Raw genomic sequence first — 20319 nt, forward strand, 5'->3', positions numbered from 1 at the left:
GATAAAGGGACAGTCCAGCCAGGACCGGGTCTCCTTCCAGCCAGGACCAGGTCTTCTTCCAGCCAGTCTGATCCGGCAGCCTTCCTTTGCTATGGCACCTTCTCCATCCGGGGTGCACGGGTGGTAACTGAGGCACAGAGTGATCGCCTTGGAGCTTTGGTCTTCTCGGAATTGGGAAGTACTGAACTTTGCCAGTGTCTAAATGGAATCACAGGAAATGGCCACTTTCATGGGCAAAAGGCTGTTGAAAGTCAGCACGTGGATTGGGCTCATGCTAATAACAAACCTGTTGTAGGGGCGCCTGGGTGGCGCAGTTGGTTAAGCGTCTGACTTCAGCCAGGTCACCATCTCGCGGTCCGTGAGTTCGAGCCCCGCGTCAGGCTCTGGGCTGATGGCTCAGAGCCTGGAGCCTGTTTCCGATTCTGTGTCTCCCTCTCTCTCTGCCCCTCCCCCGTTCATGCTCTCTCTCTGTGCCAAAAATAAATAAATGTTGAAAAAACAAAATTAAAAAAAAAAATAACAAACCTGTTGTAATTGTTGAGTTTGTTGACCAATGAGCATACGTGCTCGCTCTCACCAGACGCTTAGTTGCTAGCCTTCCCTGTCGGCAGGCTGTTCTGGAATGTTCTGTGCAAGGGCCTTCACCGGCAGCTCATGGGCTTCCGCTTTTCCACATGAGCGGCTTTGACCCCGAAGACGTTGACGGGAACTTGCTCAGAGACACGCTCTTCAGGGTCACAGTGGGGGCCCCAGCTTAGGAGCCCAGGGGGCCAGGAGGCTGAGGGCCAGGAGGCACCCCCCAGCGGTGGAGGGGGGAGCCCCATGGGGCTCTGGGTTTGCTCACTCACTCTTGTTCACGCTGGTGCAGGATTGCAGTCATGCGGTTCGGTTGAGCCGCGGCCCCAGCTGGAAGCGTGGGGAGGCCGCCCGTGTGCCCTGCTGGACACACTGAGGCGGTGAGGGTGTGGCTCCGCTCCCGTCTGTGCCCGCGGCTGTTCTCAGGCTTTGCAGGCACTTAGACGTGCTGCCCACCTCTCATGCTGTTGACGGAGCTGAACGGCTTCAGTGGGTTTGCAGAAGGAAGCTGTGGTCTCCATCTTCCTGTTTCTCATATGTGTCTTTCGGGGGGAGGGCTGCCATCCGAGCGTGTTTTCATCACGATGAGGAGTGAGCAGAGGAGGGAGGAGCAAATGGCCAGTGCAGGGAGGAACCAGCGCTCTTCCCAAGTCCCTCCCTAAAGTTCCTCCCCGAAGTCCCTGTTTGGATACACCTGCTGGCCGGTCCGTGTCCCATGGAGAACGAGGTAGGTGTCAGCCCGGTGGGGCTGGAGCCAGCGAGGACGATGGCTTGGGCCTGGGCCGCCCCGGGCCCCCCCACCCCTGCTTCGGGAAGAGGGGAGGAGGGTTCTTGTGGCTTCCGGGTCTGAGAAGTGGTGGCTGGTAGCAGATGGTGAGTGATGAGGAGGGGCCGTCATCATAACTCAAGAGGCAGGAGGCCTCAGGTGTCCTGTGTGCAGGGGACGGTGGTCGGCTGGGACCCAGGATCTGAGCTGGAAAGCGAATCAGGGAAAGGATGAAGAGAAAGCACATGTACATGTGCGGCCAGGATCTTGTGGGTGATGTCCGTGGGTGGCCTGCATGTCTGCAGCCATGGGGACCCAGGCCTGCGGGAGGCCTGAGGGCATGGGCTGTGTCCTATTGGCGGGAACTTAGTACTGAAGATGATTTAGAAAGCTTATCTGTTGGGGTGCCCAGCTGGCTCAGTCGGAAGGGTGGGCAGCTCTTGCTGTCGGGGTCATTAGTTTGAGCCCCACATTGGGGCTGAAAAATAAAATCTTAAAAAAAAAAAAAAGATGAGCAGTGTTGCAGCACAGGTGTGAGATGAAGGTGCTGTGTGTGTGTGTCTGGACGCTCACCGCAGGGGGTTTCCACTCAGCCGCGTGCGCCTGGGGCAGATGTGAGTCTATCGGGCAGGAGCCACTGACGTGCCCAGCTGGACGGAAGTGTAGCCTCGGGGCCTTCTGCCTGACTCCCACTCTGGCTCCAGTGCCTCCTCCAGTGTCGACCACAGCCCCGCATGGCCCCTACCACCGTGCACAGCTGCCCCAGTGCCGGGCACGAACGAGGTACTCATTACACATTTGCTCAGTGCTGAACTTAAGGATGCCATGGCCTTGCACTTGGGGCGGGTTCTGTATCATTAGGTAAAGGATTAAATACAATATGTCCTTGAGAATGCCTGCACCTGCATGGAGGCGCCCCCGGTTCTCAGCGCGTCCCCTCCCTTCCGGAGCTGCTGGGGACTTTGTGCAGAGCACACTGAGCTCCGAGTTGTGCACACGCGGCCAGGTGATATGTGTTGCCTTAAGATTAATGTAGGTTCCCAGTAGAGACCACTGTCCCCTGGTTCTGTCAGAGATACACAGCAGGCATACATTTTTTATTGTGGATTTAATGCCTGTTCACCTGCTCTGGGCTGACTCCCCTGCCTGACTGCGCCTTCTCGATGTAAGAATTGTGTCATCTACCCATGGGGCCTGCCTGTTGGCCGGTCAGCACAGGCACTGAGTGTTCACCAGCTAGTACTTTCTGCTTCCCCAGGCGCTGAGGTCCTGTGCAGGGTCCCCTGCAGCAGAGGCTGATGGTGTGGGGCTCAGTAGGGGGACGGTGGCCCCTGGGCAGTAGGAGGTGGCTGTCCTGGTTTCCTCTGCCTGCAGGGGCCAGACAGGTGCTGTTTATCGGCCTGCAGAGGGCCTGCCCTGAGAGCTGGCTGCAGGGGGAGGCCCGGGGTCCCTCGCAGCACAGACTGTGTGCGCAGACTAACTCTATGAGCTGTGTCTCAACCTGAAAGTAACACTGCGGGTCACGTGTGATCAGTGCACCTGGTGATCTGGCCTGGGTTTCGTGGCGAGAAGCTGACCTTGGCAAACCTCTCCTCTCAGAGGTCAGTTCCCAGGTGCTGCAGCTGGTTGTGATCCAGGAGTGTGAGCTCTGTGGGGCTGCCAAGTGGAGGTGGTATGGGGACAGACGTCAGCATCTGTGCAGATTGTAGGTTTCAAGAAGGTTGAGGTTTTTGTGTGCTGCCTCAGTTTTTCCACAGCCCTGGGGCAGTGCACACCTGTCACAGGGTCTGGGAGGTGCTCTGTGTTCAGAAGCCAGTGATCAGGAAGGGCCCTGATGATGAGGGTGAGGGCCAGGGCGGTGGCCACAGTCCAGTGTGGCCCGCCTGGAGTGGGGCTGGTGAGACGTGGTGTTCGCTCTACTAAATTTCCAGGGTCGTTTTCAACTTGAAGTTTACTGTTGGTGTCGGGCCAATTGTGGGTGACTGTTTCCCACCGTTCCCTGTGGGAGTTGCACACAGTGCCCACCTGCTCTGATGCCCCCAGGCTTTCACCCAGAGCACCCCCACTCTCGGCCACTCCCCAAAACTGTGCGGGGCTGGAACCCCCTGTGGTCTGCCCAGACCCCAGGGGCAGGTGGGCTCCTTGGAGATGCTCTGTCTCTTTTCAGTCCGTCATGTGCCTGTGGTGGCCGTGTTCCGGTGACACCAGGCATCTATCTTGTCTCAGCTGAATCACTGGCAGGAGCTGTGCTTGTCCTTATGTAAGACACTTAGTGAGATGGAAGGTTCGAAATATAGATGAGAGTAGAGACAAGTATGTGAAGCTCTGCGTGGACATCATCCAGCTTCCATGGTAGCCCTGTGGGCCTCCTTCCTTATTCTACTCACCCCTGGCAAGAGCGCTGAGGCCTTCCATGGAGGGGGCATGGGGAGTGGGAGGAGAGGGGTGCTCCAGGGCAGGGGGGAGATGCTCCAGGGGAGGAGAAGCTGCTCCAGGGCAGGGGGGAGGTGCTCCAGGGTGGGGGATGAGGTGCTCAGGAGAGGAGGAGTTGCTCCAGGGTGTGGGGGAGGTGCTCCAGGGCGGGGAGGGGGTGTTCCAGGGCAGGGGGGTGGTGCTCCAGGGGAGGGGGGAGGTGCTCCAGGGCGGGGAGGGGGTGTTCCAGGGCAGGGGGGAGGTGCTCCAGGGAGGGAGGATGTGCTCCAGGGCAGGGAGCGGGTGCTCCAGGGGAGGGGGAGGTGCTCCAGGGCAGGGGAGAGGAGCTCCAGGGTAGGAGGAGATGCTCCAGGGTTGGAGGAGGTGCTCCAGGGCAGGGAGGGGGTGTTCCAGGGCAGGAAGGAGGTGCTCCAGGGGAGGAGGTGCTCCAAGGGAGGGGGAGGTGCTCCAGGGCATGGAGGGGATGCTCCAAGGGAGGAGGAGGTGCTCCAGGGGAGGGGGAAGTGCTCCAGGGCAGGGGGGAGGTGCTCCAGGGCAGGGAGGGGGTACTTCAGGGGAGGGGGAGGTGCTCCCGGGGAGGAAGAGGTGCTCCGGAGCAGGGAGGGGGTGCTCCAGGGCAGGGAGGGAGTGCTCCAGGGCAAGGGGGAGGTGCTCCAGGGAGGGGGTGAGGCTGCATAGCAGAATGTGCTGGTGGGTGCAGGTGTGCTGAGAGGCACCGATGCCTTGCCTGCCTTTGCTGGGGGTTGGTCCTTGCCCCTCTTCACCTTTGCCCGTGAGGCTGACAGGCTGGGGAGGAGCCTCACAGCTTCAGAGGTCATGGTGGTGAGATTTGTGTGGGATTTGTCCTATGGCCCTATCCCGTGCACAGGGGACACAGAAGCAAGAGCTTGTGAGGAATGTTCTGTGGTGTCGGCCTCCAGGTGTTTCCGTGAGTGTGGGTCTAGGCTGGGCCTTGGGTCCCAGCTGCATTCGGGCACCAGGCTGCATAGGCTGGCGAGTTGCCCTCTTGGACTGATGGGACGTTGCTTCCCAGTGAGGCTGTGCGTGGGTTTTCTCTGGTTTGCGTTCCTTCGGGCTGGCTGGACACAGTGACTGTGTGAGCATCTGTGCCCAGGCGTTGAGGGGCTTTCCTGCAGAGTCACATGGAGGGAACCCCAGGCCTGTTCCTGGGGCTGACTTGTTGGCCGCACCCCCCTTGCTCATGCTCTGTGGGTTGACTTTGGTCGTAGGGTTGGGCTCCAGGGGAGACCCCGATCGGCGTGTGGGTCGCACCGTGCTGGTCAGTACCCGGGGTCAGCGAGGCCCTGGACGAGGGAAGGGAACGCAGAGTGCACGTGTCAAGAAGAGGAGGGCGGGCATGGAGCTGTTGTGCTGCAGCCTTTGTGAGGCCATGTCACCTGCTCGGGGTCCTGGGGTGAAGTGACCTGCTGGTGTCAGGGGGTTGGGTGGCACTACATTCCTGTCTTCTGGGGGGCCCCCTTCCCGTTCTCTTCTTAGCCATGAGGTCACTTGCCTGGACAATGGGCCCTTGTCCTTCTGGGTGTCTGTGAGCGGGTAAGGGACGGGCCTGCGTGCACCTGCGTGTCTGTGATGGATGATGGATGGCCCCCCTGTGTACCTGCGTGTCTGTGAGCGGGTGAGGGATGGGCCCCCACCCCGGTGTGCACTGGCCCTCGGCCTGTGCATTCCAGGCCCACGAGGATGGCCCCTATGCGTGGGGACCGTGCTTGGTGGCTTCAGCTTGTTAGCCGTGGGGGCAACGCAAAACCTTCAGGAATAACGAACTCCAATCCTTGCCGTTTCTGCCTGCAGCCCGGGATTGTGTCGCCGTTTAAACGAGTATTCCTAAAAGGTGAAAAGAGTAGAGATAAGAAAGCCCATGAGAAGGTGACAGAGAGGCGCCCTCTGCACACTGTGGCTCTGTCCCTGCCTGAGCGCGTGGAGCCTGACAGACTGCTGAGCGACTACATCGAGAAGGAGGTGAAGGTAAGTCCGGCCACAGGACGTGCTGCCCAGCGCTCACACCACGCTGCTCTGCCTGCTGTCCCGCCTCAGTGGCCTGTGGGGACTGTGCCCACGCTCTAGCCTCCTGCCTTCCGGCCCCATTTCCGGCTCTTTCCACCAGAGCAGCCGCCTCCTTTCTCTTGAGGGCTGGCGGGCATGCGTGTTCTGTGTGTCATGGTCACGGCCTGAACCTTGTCAAATCCTGTGCTCGCTGGGTGGACACAAGCCAGAGGGGGGGCCGTGGCCTCAAGGTCAGGGAGGTGTGGAGGGGGCTCCTCCAGGACCATGGCCCCCGTGCTCAGAGAGGGAGCACGGTGTGCGGAGGGGATGCATGGTGGTCCAGCCTGACCCCCAGGTCAGAAAGGCCTTGGGCCAACGTGTGTCCCTAGAGGGGGTTCCACTCTGGCCGGGCCGTCAGGTGACCAGGGAGGTGGGCAGCGTCCCCGGCAGACACATGGGACTGGGGAGGCTCAGATGTGGGGACACCTGGCATGGAGGAGGGTTTGGGCGACCCAGAGTGAAGACGGGGAGTCAAGCCGGCCTATGCACAGAGTGGAAGGTGCGTCCCCATGGCCTGCTGTCTGCGTGCTGACCCGGTTACCGCCCCGCCGCCCATGCACGGCTTCTGTCAGGGGCTCTGAGGTTCGTATACATTCGAGGAAAGGTGACCTCAAGATGGAGCCCGAGACAGGCACAAGCAAACGTGGATGTGACAGCAGCCGTGCAGGACACAGTGGGAAAGCGGAATATTCTGGAAGAGGTAAGAGGAGATACTGCGAACTGTGAGGCGACAGGATCCACTTTTAAATAAAGGGCTGAAGACCAGAGCCTTTGGGACAAAAGGATGTCAGTGTGTGTCTTGTGGACGAAAATCAGGAGAGGTACCAGGAAAGAATAATGGGAAGATGAAGAGATAGGAAGTTTGTCAACAGGAGACGGAAAGGGAGCCAGAGGAGATGAGAGGTCGGTCCAGGAGGCCCATCAGGTGTGGTGGAGGAGAGGTGGCCTCCGGACCGTGAGGTGGGACCCGTGCCAGCCACCAGTGTGACCTCGTGGGACACGGGCCCCCGTTGGGAGGGGACACAGTGTGAGGGTGGAGATGTGGGCCCAGAGCCTAGGCTCCAGCCCAGGCAGGAGCCCAGACCCCTGTGAGAATGTGTGGACTGGCCGCGGCAGCACCGGGACAAGGGACAGGCTGGTTTTGTGTGGTTGCAGGAAGAACTGGGAAGAGTTGGAGCCACGTGAGGCGGGCAGAGCAGGTGCTGGGGAAGGTGGCCTGCATTAAACCACAGAGTAAGGTTGGGGATTTCTGCCGCATGTCCTTGTCCCTCTTACCATGACGACTGAAGTCCTGGGCGTCATCCGTGCAGTGACAGTAAGAAAGCTCTGCAAGGTTGGCAGAGGGCAGAGCCCCAGGGGCCTGTGGGCCCGACAGGAGGCCCCTGGTATCTCTCTCTCCACCTGAATCCCAGGCTTGGAGCCGAAGAGGCTGGCAACCCAGAGACACCCATGGGTGCGGACACACCCCAACAGAAGCCGCTCCCTCTGGCCTGAAGACCAGGAAGACGATGGTCTAGCAGGACAGACAATATCTAAGAACAAACATGGTGGGAAAGCCTGAGGCCCCAGCTCTGCCCCACCACCGAACAAGGGTGAATGGGGGCCCACGCCCTCCCTGGGAACAGGGACTTTCGCCCCCAATGAACCCGGGGGACACTAGGGTGTCTGGGGGCCCTGGGGGAGCCGGAGCGTCCTTCATTGCCCAGTGGGAAAGAGGAGCGCCCTGGATGGCCGCTGTGGGACCAGAGCACACTCCCAGTGTGGGTGTCGTTAGGGTTCTGGAGGGGGCGCCGAGAAGCTGTTTGGGGCAAAAGACAAACCTAGAGATTTGAGAAGCCTAGCACAGCACGAGTGGTTCACACCCACACGTCATCAGGGAACTTCTGATGAGCAGGGACGGGGAGGACCACGTTGTCCACAGGGAGAACGGAGGACAGCAGCCACGGGGCCCAGGGTCAAGGTGGAAAAGATGGCGGCCAGCAGGTGGACCGCCTCCTTGAGCCCCGGCACATGTAGCAGGAGGACAGGGTGGTTTGAATCGCGCTGTAGCTAGTGACCATGCTCAGCGGCCCATCCAGAACCTTCCATCCAGAAGCCTCCAGGCCCCCGTGCTCTCCCTGGAGTGCTCTCTCCGGCGTTTGGAGAATCGACACCAGTTCCACACGGTGTCTCCCGGGAAGAATGAAGGGGACAACTTCCTTTGTGAGGGGACGAGGGGCTGGCTCAGTTTTCCGAGGGAGCCACAGCCCGAGCCCGCACCTGTATGTACCAAATGTCACTTGGAACGGGCAGAGCCGGCTGACATGAACCTGTCCCTGGGCCACATGCCAGGGCTGACTTGGCTCCCTCGCGGGACGGCGCCTTTCGGGACCACAGAGTCTGCTGCCGTGATGAGGACTGCTGTGTGCTGGCATGTTCCCGGATACTCGAGCCAAGCTAGAGCCTCCGCTTTCCGTCAGCTCCATGCAGGCATCACGAGGCCATAGGGTGAGCTAAGGGGAGCCCCGCGCGTCTATGGGGTCCTGGGGTTCTGCGGTAAGACCGTGATCGTGCTTGGGCATGGGATGTGCCCAAAGAGCAGCTGCCAGCTGGTGCTGAGCTGGGCTCAGCTCTCACAGAGAGTCTGTCCGGTTCACTCGTGCGGGCCACGGCCATAGCCACGTACCAGGCACCAGTGGTTTTGCAGGAGCTGGGCACAAGGCGGGGTCCAGTATCCTGGAGCCATGTAGGGCCTGGAGGGCAGCACTTCTCTGCTTTTGCGAGTGGCAGCGACTTGTTCTTGCTTTGGTACTGTGGCCAGGGACAGCTGTGGGATGAATTCCAGGGGCTTCCACACGGCCATTTGTGTACCAGCAGCTCATGCTTGCCCGCGGCACAGGGGACGTGGGTCTGGACCCTGAGGTCGCGCCCTGTGCTCACCTGGGCCCGGCCCCTGCGCGTTGTCCCAGACCTGCCTTTCCAAACCTGTGAAGGGTTTCCCGTTCCCCAGGGTGCCCCGGGGTGCCCCGGGGTGTGGCGAGTCTGCCTGTACTGTGGGTGCCTTCTCCTGGGACTGCGTCTCCTCTGGCCCCGCTTCTGGTCTGGAAGCGGCTCACGTCCTCTGTGTGGTCCGTGTCTGTGTGCTGTGCATGCGCGCTAGGTGGTTCCCCGGCTGCTCGGTGCCGTCTGACTCTGCTCCCTGAGTCCCGTCGTCCCCTCGCTCCGGGGTGTCTCATGCGGTCACCTGCACCTTCACGGAGCCCCTCGTGGTGCTGCTGCCTCTATTCCAGCGCACCTTCCAAAGCTGGGTGTCCATCTGGCCCTCCCAAGGGGCGGGGATAGCAGCAGCCTGGAGGTCCCTCTTACACAGGGGGCCCTGGCCACCACAGCCACAGTGCAATGTACCCTTTATTGAGTGCAGCCCTCACTCTTGCTGAGCTGCTGACAGCCGTACCAGTGGCGTTTGTGCCGTGGGGAGAGGCCCATAGCCCGTCAGCGTTCAGTCTCCAGACGTGTTCTGTTGAGATCTGACCGAGGCCAGACCCCGGGGAGGGTGAAGGGTTGTGAAACGTGCCCATCCCATTTGAGGCCTGAGTGTCGTTGCCCAGCAAGGGGTGTGTACATGCCTGTGTGTGCATGTGTGTGTGTGGGGGGCAGGGGTTGTCTGTCTTCTGACAAGTGGGGATGGGCCACTTCTGCAGGCCTGGGGCATCAAGAAGACATTTAGGTCCCCACGTGCACCTCCCTGTGTCCCCCTCCCCATGTGAAAGCCCTGCCCTCCTGCCAGGCCGGCCCCGCCTGCCATGGGGTATTGCCGGTCGAGTCCCGCACGGGGTGGATGTTGTCAAGAGGCCAGCCTGGGGTCAGCTGCAAATGGACTTGTATTGTGTCCCGTCGGCAGGGAGTTTTGGAAGCACCTTCTGTGCCTGGAGCGTGAGGTTGCCAGCACACACTGCTGTAGTCCCCGTGAGGGCGGTGGGAAGGCAGTGGGGTCAGCGGTGCCTGACACGGCCTGGCTCTATCATCTTGCCCCTCGTTGGTGCCAGGCCACCGGGCACATGACTGCCAGTCAGACGTCCCCTCGGTCTGTCACGCTTCATCATCTTGGCCCTGCTGTGGGTGGCACCCTGGGCGTGCTGTGGGTATGGGCCAGCTGCCGGGCCTGCAGGGGTGGCCAGGGACCTTGCAGGACCTTGGGAAGGGTGTGGTGAGAACTGGCCAGGCCACCCTGTTTCACCAAGACCCACTCGACCGCGAAGAAGATCTTGAATGAGGACTCACCTAGGAAGGAAGTAGACTTATCTTTGGAGATCTGCTGGCCTGAGTCTGAAGCTTGGTGGCGCTAAGAGGAAGGGAGGATATGGGCAGCGTTGTCCTTGCCGCCCCCCCCCCCCCCCCGCGGCTGCAGGGAGGCAGGGCAGTCCCCGTGATATCCCGTACACGCGAAACTGGGACACGTTCACTTCAGCCAAGCACTGAAGCTAGGAGTGCTAGTTAACACCCAGTATCATGTTGATGGTGATTCGAGACATTTCTAGCAAATGAAGTGAGTAAAGTTAACACGGTCATTTTTTATCCTGGTAAAACATACACGACAAAATTTGTCACATTAACCACGTTTGAGTGTGTGTTTTGGTGGCACAAAGGACACTCACGTTTATGTGCAGCCCCTGCCACCGTCTGTGTCCGGAACATTCTCATCTCCCCAAACTGAAGCTCCGTCCCCGTGGAACCCCAGCGTCCCGCCCCCCGGCACCCCCCATTCTGCTGTGGGACCTCCGACACGTGGAACCACGCAGTGTGTGTCCCTCCGTGTCTGGCTCGGTCCACCTGGCGCCACGTCCCCCAGTTGTGGCTGTGTTGTTGGAGGTGTCAGAGTCTCTCCTCATGGCTGGGTGCGTGCCGGCATGTATACGCACATTTTACTTATTACCCCTCATCCAGCAGGGCGGTGGGTGGTGTCCGTCTCGTCTGACTGTTGTGAATAGCGCTGCCGTGAACTTGGGGACAAATGTCTGCTCAAGTCTCTGCTGTGGCTCAGTTGTGTTAAAATGCACATAACGAAGTCTCCCACCTCAGCCGTCTGTGAGCACACAGTTCAGAGGATTGAGTACGTCCACGCCGCTCCGCAGCTGCCGCCACCGTCCGGCTCCGTCACTCTGTCCTCTCATAAACCTGAAGCTGTCCCCACACGACACCTCCCCGCTCCCCTGCCCCAGCCCCAGGGAGCCCCTGTTGTGTCTTCTGTCTCTGTGGTTCTGACCGCTCTGAGTGCCTCATCTAAGTGGCATCACACAGCGTTTGTCTTTTTGTGACTGGCTTATGTCACCTGGTGTAGTGTCCTCACAGTCCACCCTGCACCTTATGGCAGGATTTCCTTCCTTGTTTTGTTTTCTTTTGTTGTTGTTTATTTATTTTTGAGAGAGAGAGAGAGAGAGAGAGCGAGAGAGAGAGAGCGCATGATCAGGGGAGGGGCAGAGAGAGAGGGGGGCAGAGAATCCCAAGCAGGCCCTGCGCTGTCAGCACAAAGTCTGACACGGGGCTCGAACTCACGAAACCCTGAGATGATGACCTGAGCCAAAAACGAGTCGGATGCTAACTGACCGAGCCCCCAGGTGCCCCGGGGTGCACCTTCCTTCTTAGGCTAACTCACTTCCCGTTGCGTGGATAGACCCCGTGTTGCTTCCAGCCTGAAGCTCTGTGGTTCGTGCTACTGTGGACGTGGGTGTGCGTATCTCTTTGAGATCCTGCTCTCCAGTCTTGTGGGTGTAGACCCAGGAGTGGAATACTGTGATTCGATTTTTCATTTCTTGAGGAGCCAACACACAGTTTTCCCCAGCAGCCACACCATTTCCCACCAACAGTGCACAGGGCTCCAGTCCTGCACGTCCTTGCCAGCACAGCATTGTTTTGTTTTGTTTTTAAATTTTTTTAAATGTTTGTTTATTTTTGAGAGACAGAGCACGAGTAGGGGAGGGGCAGAGAGAGGAGGCAGAATCCAAAGCAGGCTCCAGGCTTGGAGCTGTCAGCACAGAGCCCGACGCGGGGCTCGAACTCACAAACCGTGAGATCATGACCTGAGCCGAAGTCGGACCCTTAACTGGCTGAGCTGCCCGGTCTCCCCTAAAACATTTTAGAACGAGTGTGTGTCTCCCTGCAGAGCTGCCCGGCACCCGCGGACAGCTGTTGAAAGCAGCTTTTCTGAAGTTTATTCCGCTCGACTTGCACCTGCTGCTGTGTGCGGTGTGCATTTCCACCAGTTTCCTCCTCGAGGGGAGGTGAGCAGGTGATTGCCTGGCATAGCCCTGGGCAGACCATCCTGAGCCTCCATGTTTATCTTGCTCGTGCTCAGTGACTCCGTGTTTACCTTGCTCGTGCTCGGTGATCTTCAGAGTAACCTACCTGCTCGGTTCCCCAGTCGGAGAGGGCTCTGCATATAAACACAAGTTTGATTTTTTCTTTCCCAGTCTGTACCTCCAATTTCCTTTTCTTGTCTCGTTGCCTTAGCTAGGACTTCCAATACAGCGTTGAAAAGCAGTGGTGAGAGGGGACATCCGTGTCTTTTTCCTGATGTAAGTGATGTTCAAGCACGTCACCATTAGTTACGATGATAGCTGTAGGGCTTTTGTTGATGCTCTGTATCAGGTTGAGGAAGTTTCTTTCTGTTCCTCCTTTGATGAGTGTTTTTGTCACGAATGGGTGTTGGATGTTGCCAAAGGTTTTTTCGGTGTCTGTTGATAAGATCATATGATTTTCTGTTTTAGTCTGTTGATGTGTGATGGATTACATTAATTTATTTCTGAATTTGGAATCAGCCTTGCCTACCTTGGATAAATGCCACTTAGTCATTGTGCATAATTATCTTTATGCCTTGTTGGATTCAATTTGCTAATATTTTATTGAGGATTTTTGCATTTATGTTTATGAGAAATACTGATGTGTAGTTTTTCTTTTCTTGTAGGATCTTTGATTTTGATACTAGGGTAATGCCACCTCATAGAATGGGTTAGGAAATGTTTTCTCTGGTTTTATTTTCCAGAAGAGATTATAGAGTGTTGGTATCATTTCTTCCTTCAGCGTGTGCTAGGATTCACTCGTGAACGTGTCTGGGGCTGGTGCTTTCTGTTTTGGAAGGTTTTAAATTGAATCAATTACTGTAATAGATCTATTATGCCTATTCAGATTATCCATTTTTCTTTATGTGAATTTTGATAGTTGGGTCTTGCAAAGAATTTCATTGTGATTTGAGAACATACTGTGTGCGGTTTGTAGTCTTTTAAATTTAAGGTGTATTTGATGGCCCAGAATGTGCTGCCCCTTGGTGAATGTTCACGTGAGCTTAAGAAAAATGTGTGCTCTACAGCTGTCCATTGAAGTCGTCTGTAGATACCAGTTATATCCTGTTGATTGAGGGTGTTGAGTTCACCTGTGTCCTCACTGATTTTCTGCCTGCTGAGTCTTTCCATTTTTTTTTATTTATTATTATTATTTTTAATTTTTTTTAACGTTTTTATTTATTTTTGAGACAGAGAGAGACAGAGCATGAACGGGGGAGGGGCAGAGAGAGAAGGAGACACAGAATCGGAAGCAGGCTCCAGGCTCTGAGCCATCAGCCCAGAGCCCGACGCGGGGCTCGAACTCACGGACTGTGAGATTGTGACCTGAGCCGAAGTCGGATGCTTAACCGACTGAGCCACCCAGGCGCCCCTTTCCATTTTTGATAGAGAGGGGGTTGAAGCCTCTGGTTACAGTTGTAGATTCATTTATTTCTCCTTGCAGTTCTATTAGTTTTTGCCCTGTATATTTTGATGCTCTGTTGTTGGGTATGTATATGTTAAGGATTGCCACATCTTCTTAGAGAACTGTTTTCGTTATGTAAGGCCCCACTTAAAAAATTTTTTTTTTTTTTAGAGAGAGAGACTGTGTGTGCACAAACCAGGGAGAGGAGTGGTGGGGGGTAGGGGGTGGGCAGGGAGAGGATCTTAAGGCATGGAGCTTGATCCCATGACCCTGGGATCGTGACCTGAGCCAAAATCAAGTGTTGGATGCCCAACCAACTGAGCCACCCAAGGCCCCTTTGTGTTTTACTTTTTTTTTTTTTTTTTTTTTTTTTTTGAGAGAGCACAAGCTGGGGTGGGGCAGAGAGAGAGGGAGAGAGAAGGAGTGAAGCAGACTCTGTGCTGTCAGCACAGAACCTGATGTGGGGCTTGAACCCATGTACTGTGAGATCATGACTCAAGCTGAAGTTGGTCACTTAACTGACTGAGCTACCCAGAAGCCCCCCCAAGGCCCCTCTTAAAATTTTTTTTTTTAATGTTTATTTTTGAGACAGAGAGCAGGGGAGGGGCAGAGAGAGAGGGAGACACAGAATCAGAAGCAGGCTCCGGGCTCCGAGCTGTCAGCACAGAGCCCGACGCGGGGCCTGAACTCACAGACCAGACCGCGAGATCATGACCCTGAGCTGAAGTCGGACACCCAACTGACTGAGCCACCCAGGCACCCCCTAAGGCCCTCTTTAAAGGGGGTTTCTTGTAGTCAACTTAGAGTTGGGTCTTGAATTAAAATTTTATTTTTAGCAAGCTCTGTGTCCAGTTGGGGCTTGAACTCACGACCCCAAGATCAAGAGTTACATGCTCTACCAACGGAGCCAGCCAGGCATTCCTGGGTCTTGAATTTTGTATTGAGTCTGACAGTCTTTGTCTTTTAATCGGTATATGCAAACTGCCACATTTAAAGTGATGATTCAGACACTTGGATTCGTGTCTATCATATTTGTAGCTGTGTATATTCACTGCCCTTGTTCTTTGCTTCTTTTCTCTGTTTTGGTTTTTGGCCTTCTTTTTCTGCCTTCTCTGATTTTATTTGAACTCTCTGAATACATTCTTTTAACGTCTCTTGCCAGGTAACCATTACATCCCTCCAATTTTGTTTGTTGGAGACAGGTTTTTTTTTTCCCCTTTGCTTCAAGGGACAGGCTCAGTGGATACAGAGTTGCAGGTTGATGGTATTCTTTCCACACCTGAGTGTTTCATTCCTCTCCTGTGGGCCTGGTGTCTGGAGAAGTCTGATGTCCTTCCTCGGCCTGTTCCTCGGTAGGGATGTACTGTTCTCCCATGGCTTACTTTAAGTTCTTCTCTTTGTCCTTGATTTTTTATGGGGTGAATATGAAATGCCGAGGTGTAGGGTTTTTCCTTTTTCTCGCTCCTCTCTTCTCCTTCTACGTCCTGCTTGGTGTTCCCTGAGTTTTCCGAGTCCGTGGTTTGGTGTGGGGATCGTTCCGGCATCAGATATTTCTTCTTCTTTCTCTTCTTCTCCTGGTGGTCCCGCGACATGTATGGTGCACCTCTTGTCATTTTTGTACCGTTTTTTGATATCCTGTCCCATCTTCTTCATGCTTCGGCCTCTTTTTCTGCGTTCTGGCTGACACGCCTCCATGCTCACCGATTCTTCCCGTGGCCGTGTCCAGCCTGCTGACGCATCTGTCAAAGGCGCTCTTTGGTCCTCATCTCTGTTGTGGTGTTTTTGATCGTCCGTGTTTCCCATTGATGTATATTTGGAATTTCTGTGTCTCTGCTTCACATCACCCATGATGAGCGATGTCCACTTTTTCTGTCGGAGCCCTTAGCGTACCAGGCACGCTGCTTTGAGCTCTGGGTCTGGCGGTTCCTGAGAACAGCCCTGGTGCGTCTGCATCTGGCTCTGATGCTTGCCCTGTCCGTTCAAACAGTGTTTCTGCCTCTCAGCGTGCCCTGTGACTTTTTGTTGGAAGCTGGACAGGATGTATCAGGTAGAAGGAACGGAGGTAGACACGCCATGCATGTGAGGTTGCGTGTTGATCTGGCTGGAGGTCGACGTGTGGGGGCGGGGTGCACTCTCATCCCGTGGCTGGTCTGCCTGCACCCTCCCCCAAGCCTGTGCCCCTGTGCTGCCACAGCCACACATGCCTCTCACTTTGCTTCCTCTTCCGGAGAGAAGGCTGGGGGCCGGAGTCGGGGGTTCCCGTCCCTGGTGGCTCCGGTGCTAGGAAGCGAGTTCTCCTTGTGGGAAGGCCCTTGTCATGGAGAACAGAACGCTCTGGTCAGAGTTCTGAGGCGGGGAGTGTGGGAGCGTCTCCTCCGCCAACAGGGTTTCCCCAGGAGCTCAGAGTATGCTTCCTCGGGGGGCCTCCGCTCTGAGCCGGGCCAGCAGGCCTGGTGGCGGAAGGCGGAGGCCGGGCTGTGCCCTCTGCATACCCACGCCGGCTGATCTTCCCTTCCTTTCCCTTCCTCACAGCGGCTTCTCTCCTCGCTTTCTCTCAGTACTTAGGTCAGTTAACGTCCATACCAGGATACCTGAATCCCTCCAGTAGGACCGAAATCCTGCATTTCATAGACAATGCAAAGGTAACCCCATCCCCCTGACCCTGACCTCTGACCCTCCCTCTGCTCCAGCTCCTAGCTCTGGCCTCTGACCCTCATACTGTGACACTAGCTCTTGGTCCTCTGACACTGGGCCTCCGTGGCCGTGAGCGATGGTCCTGTCCCGTCATGTTATGGGTGCACTTGGCTCTTGGCCATAAAGACTGTTTCTGTCCAAACATGAACTTTATTCTTCCTTGTGGCCTGGGGCTGTTTCTGGAAATCACGTTTCCAAGATAGGTAAAGCACACGCTGTAGTCTGAACCCAGGCAGCTCCAGAAGCCACAGAGCTCCTGGAGCAAGCGTGGCTATGCCGTAGGGCGAGTCCCGGCCTCTACACGCTGTGGGGCTCCCGGGGCCATGGCCGGGCCTGCGCTTCTGATGCTGTGGTACCTTCCAGAGAGCCCACCAGCTCCCCGGACACCTGACCCAGGAGCACGACGCTGTGATCAGCCTGTCTGCCTACAATGTCAAGCTGGCCTGGCGGGACGGGGAAGACACCATCCTCAGGGTCCCCATCCATGACATCGCCGCCGTGTCCTACGTGCGGGACGACGCCTCGCACCTGGTGGTCCTGAAGACAGGTATGGACCTGGGAGGTGGGGCCAAGGGGTCCTTGTCAGGCGCAGCCCGCGGCCTGGTCCTTGGTAGTGAGTCTGGGAATCCGATGGAGCCCTGGAGACAGTGCCTCCAGCGTCGGGTCGCTGCTCTGGCCCGGCCTGCTAGCTCTGAGGTCAGCCTTGGCCGGAGGTCAGTGACCTGAGAGGCCAGGAGAAACAGGTGCTGAGCCGGCCCCTCTCCCTGGGGGTCCGTGGGCCTGCCCCTGTGCCTGGTGCTGCCCCCTCTGGGACGCTGGAGTGTCCTCTAGGTGTGCAGGTGTGGTACAGCCACGAAGTGCGCCTTAGCTCAGCCCTCCAAATATCTGGGCTCTGCCTTTGGCCATGGCTTCTCAAAGCTGGGTGCAGAGGTGAGACCGCACCGTCATGGAGCTCCTGGTCCTTGAGACGTTCTGCGCGTGTCCTTGTAGGAGTCAGGAGGGCCCTAAGACCCGCCCCCAGGGGGTGGGCCCCCCACCCCCTGCACCTAGCCCACCCCTCTTCTGGGGATGGGCACCCAGTGTCGCCTGCTGGGCTCTCCCCATGGGCCGCCCACCAGGGGCCGCAGCCTCTGCCTGGTACCCAGTCCCTGAGACATGAGGAAAAAGTCACGGTCTTGCTTGAGCTGTGCCCCTCGGGGAAATCTGAGGTTGGCGCCGCGGTACCGATGTCCTGGGCTCCTTTGGGTGCTCTGGGGGCCGGTGGGGTCCTGAAGCCATTCATTTCCAGGGGGCCTGGGGGCAGGGCCTGCGGGGGGCCAGGTGGTTCACCCAGAGCACACTTTAGGCAGTGCAGGCAGAACGTTGTTTTTCTGCCCGAGGTTGGCGGTTCGTGGGGCATCTGAGAGATTTTCTTAAGAGACCGGATCCTGGTGAGGCTTCTCACACATGCCCCTGAGCGTAGGCGGCTCTCGAGGACAGTCGGGAGGTTACCGCCATGAATCCAGGAGGCCTACTGTGGGGCCACCACACGGTACCTGTAGCGGCTTGTGGGGGCTGCCCTGGGAGTGACAGACAGGCCCTCTGCTTGTGCGGCTGTGGCTTAGCACTCCTGCACACACTGCACATCACACACGTTCCCACCACACATTCACACCACACACTCCTGCACACGTTCACACCACACACATTCACACCATGCACATCCACACCACAGACATTCCCGCAGATACCACACACGTTCACACCACACATACCATGTTCACGTCACACACCTTCACACCAGACATGTTCACACCACACACTCACACACTACATATACTCGCACACACCAGACACGTTCATACGACACACACACACCAAACATATCACAGACACCTTACAGGTTCACACCACACACCCCACACATCAGGCACATTCATATTCACACCCCTGATCTGACACACTGTGCATCGAGGTCCCCTCTGTCATCTGCTTATTCTTGCCTTAGCTGAGCGTCTGATGTTTAATGATGGGCATTATTTCAGGTTGAATGATGCAAAACTTACAATACGTAACCATTTTAATTTATAAAAATGGCGGTTTGGTGTGGCTCAAACTAGTAGAAAGTGTGGGCCCCGGATCATCTCATGCACTCTCCACATAAGCTGTGAGGAAGGTCCCGTTCTCCCGCTTCACAGATGAACCACCAGAGCACAGAGGTTGAGGGACTGGCGGAGGGCCAGGGGGGAGATGGGGGGCTGGCTGGCCTAGGAAATGGCGCTGGAAGTGCTACCGCCACTGCTGCCCGGTGCCGCTGTGGCCACCCGTTTCCCTGCCTGGGGACAGACAGTCCCGCAGGAGCCCTGAGGTCTGCGGCATCCTGAGGGACAACAAGCGGTGGGAAGACCGGCCTCTGAGCAGCGCCTGCCAGTGTTGAGCCTGCTGGGTGGGCAGCCGGGCCCCCCTGGTTTCTTGTGTTGCAGGACATTCATCTGCGTTCATCATTAGAGCCAATTGCTAGGAAATGGGGAATGGTTTTTTCTAAAGGGAGAGAGCGAACTCCATAGGAGACACTTGGCAAAGTGAGACGAAAACTTGAGAGCTTTCGAGTTGAAGGAAGAGAATGAGTCCGTGTGTCCCGGGCATCTTCGTCATTTTAGCGGCTGGCCCTGCAGCGAAGGCCCAAGACTGTGAGCCTGCACGTCCGCGAGGCTCCTGTGTGCGCCAGGCGTGCTGTGTATGAGGTCCTGAGCAGAGCGGCCCTCAGCACGCTGGCACGGGCAGCTGACATTTGTTAAGTGCCTACCGCGTGTAGCGCCCCTGGATGCCTCTTTGGGTCCAGGGTTCGCAGGTGCTGGGAGGGGTGCGTGGGGGTCACGTCTGGCTGCGGGGGCTTCCGCGCGTGGCAGGCCCGGCTCGGAGGGCGGGGGCCAGACGTCCAGGCTCACCGGGCTGGAGCGGACTGCGCAGTCTCATGGAGGGGTTTCCGTGGATGTGTGAGGGCGGGTGGGGATCTGAGGCAGCAGCTGCGGGACGGCTGGTGGGGATGCTGGTGGCGGCCGGATGTGGGCTTGTCGGAGACCGCACATGCGCACTGGACCTGACTGTGGGGCCGCACACCCTATGTCCCTGGAACGGCCATGGAGCTACTTAGACTGTCCTCGTAGTCACAGCAGTGACAGCAAGCAAGGGAAATAGGTGTCCTTTGTGTCCCAGATGTGGTGCTGGCGTGTCACCAGTTCAACCATCGTTAAGACATCACGTGTTCTTCTCCGTACTTCCCGAGACCCTGTGTGTTGTTCACACTCCGTGCGCACCACAGGGTGGACTTGTCACATTGGACATGTGCAGTGCCTGGTGCCGACGTGGGGCTGTGCAGCCCTGGGGTCTCACTGCGGCGTTTGTGGGTCTTGGCCCCGCATGGGGTGCTGCCCGCCCTACTGGGCCCTGGTCTCTGTGGGCACAGGTGTTCCGACTGTGGCTCCTGCCTGGTTCCCGTGTCAGGCCACGTGTGAGTCTTGGGTGTCCTCTGTGGTGAGGTGGGCTTGCCCCCAGACACCCCAGCATCAGGGAGGCTCCACCTCCCATTCCTGCTCCTGGGCCGCCCAACAGGGGCCTCCCCACTGCGTCTGCTCCAGGGCACCTTTGGGGAGGTGCTGTGTGGGGTGTTAGAAATGTGGGTGGGAGCGTGTGCGGGCCGGGCCCCCTCCTGGCCTCTGCTCCTCTCATGCCCTTGGGCCCGGCCCTTCCGGCCCCCGTGCCTCAGTTTCCCTGTCTCCTGTCGGAATTGTGTTCATGCCCATGGTTCAGTGATGCTGTGAATGGAACCCCGGGAATACCTTCTTCTGTGTGGATCCAAAGCAGCCGAATATCGGCAATTTCGTGTCTCAGCCTAAGGTGCTTGCGTCATCGGTAGTGGGGATGCCAGGAGGTCCTGCAGGGTGCTGATTCTCAGTGAGCAGCGGCCGAGCAACGGCCCAGGGTGAAGGCGCGTCTCACCTGTTCCCCGCTTTGTTTACAGGGGGTGAGGGAGGGGCATACCCGGGGCAGGCCTGTCCCTCACCTGAGCCAGGTAGGGGCTGCCCAGA

At 57.5% G+C, this 20319-nt stretch overlaps 1 protein-coding gene across 6 annotated transcripts in view; it reads left to right on the forward strand.

The window, feature by feature from the left end:
• CCM2 (CCM2 scaffold protein) overlaps positions 1–20319 on the forward strand; it is a 42218-nt gene that overhangs the window by 16810 nt on the left and 5089 nt on the right. For 2 of the 6 annotated variants that reach the window (XM_043588395.1, XM_043588393.1), the window contains exons 2-4: positions 5588–5761; positions 16117–16200; positions 16616–16799. In XM_043588395.1, coding sequence (XP_043444330.1) covers positions 5588–5761; positions 16117–16200; positions 16616–16799 — 442 coding nt within the window. Of the gene's footprint in view, positions 1–1171; positions 1304–5587; positions 5762–5801; positions 8327–16116; positions 16201–16615; positions 16800–20319 lie in introns of those variants that run through there. The other 4 variants (XM_043588394.1, XM_043588397.1, XM_043588399.1 and 1 more) reach the window with 4 other exon arrangements.

This window comes from Prionailurus bengalensis, chromosome A2, assembly GCF_016509475.1.
Source record: "Prionailurus bengalensis isolate Pbe53 chromosome A2, Fcat_Pben_1.1_paternal_pri, whole genome shotgun sequence".
In the NCBI taxonomy this organism is placed as follows: domain Eukaryota; kingdom Metazoa; phylum Chordata; class Mammalia; order Carnivora; family Felidae; genus Prionailurus; species Prionailurus bengalensis.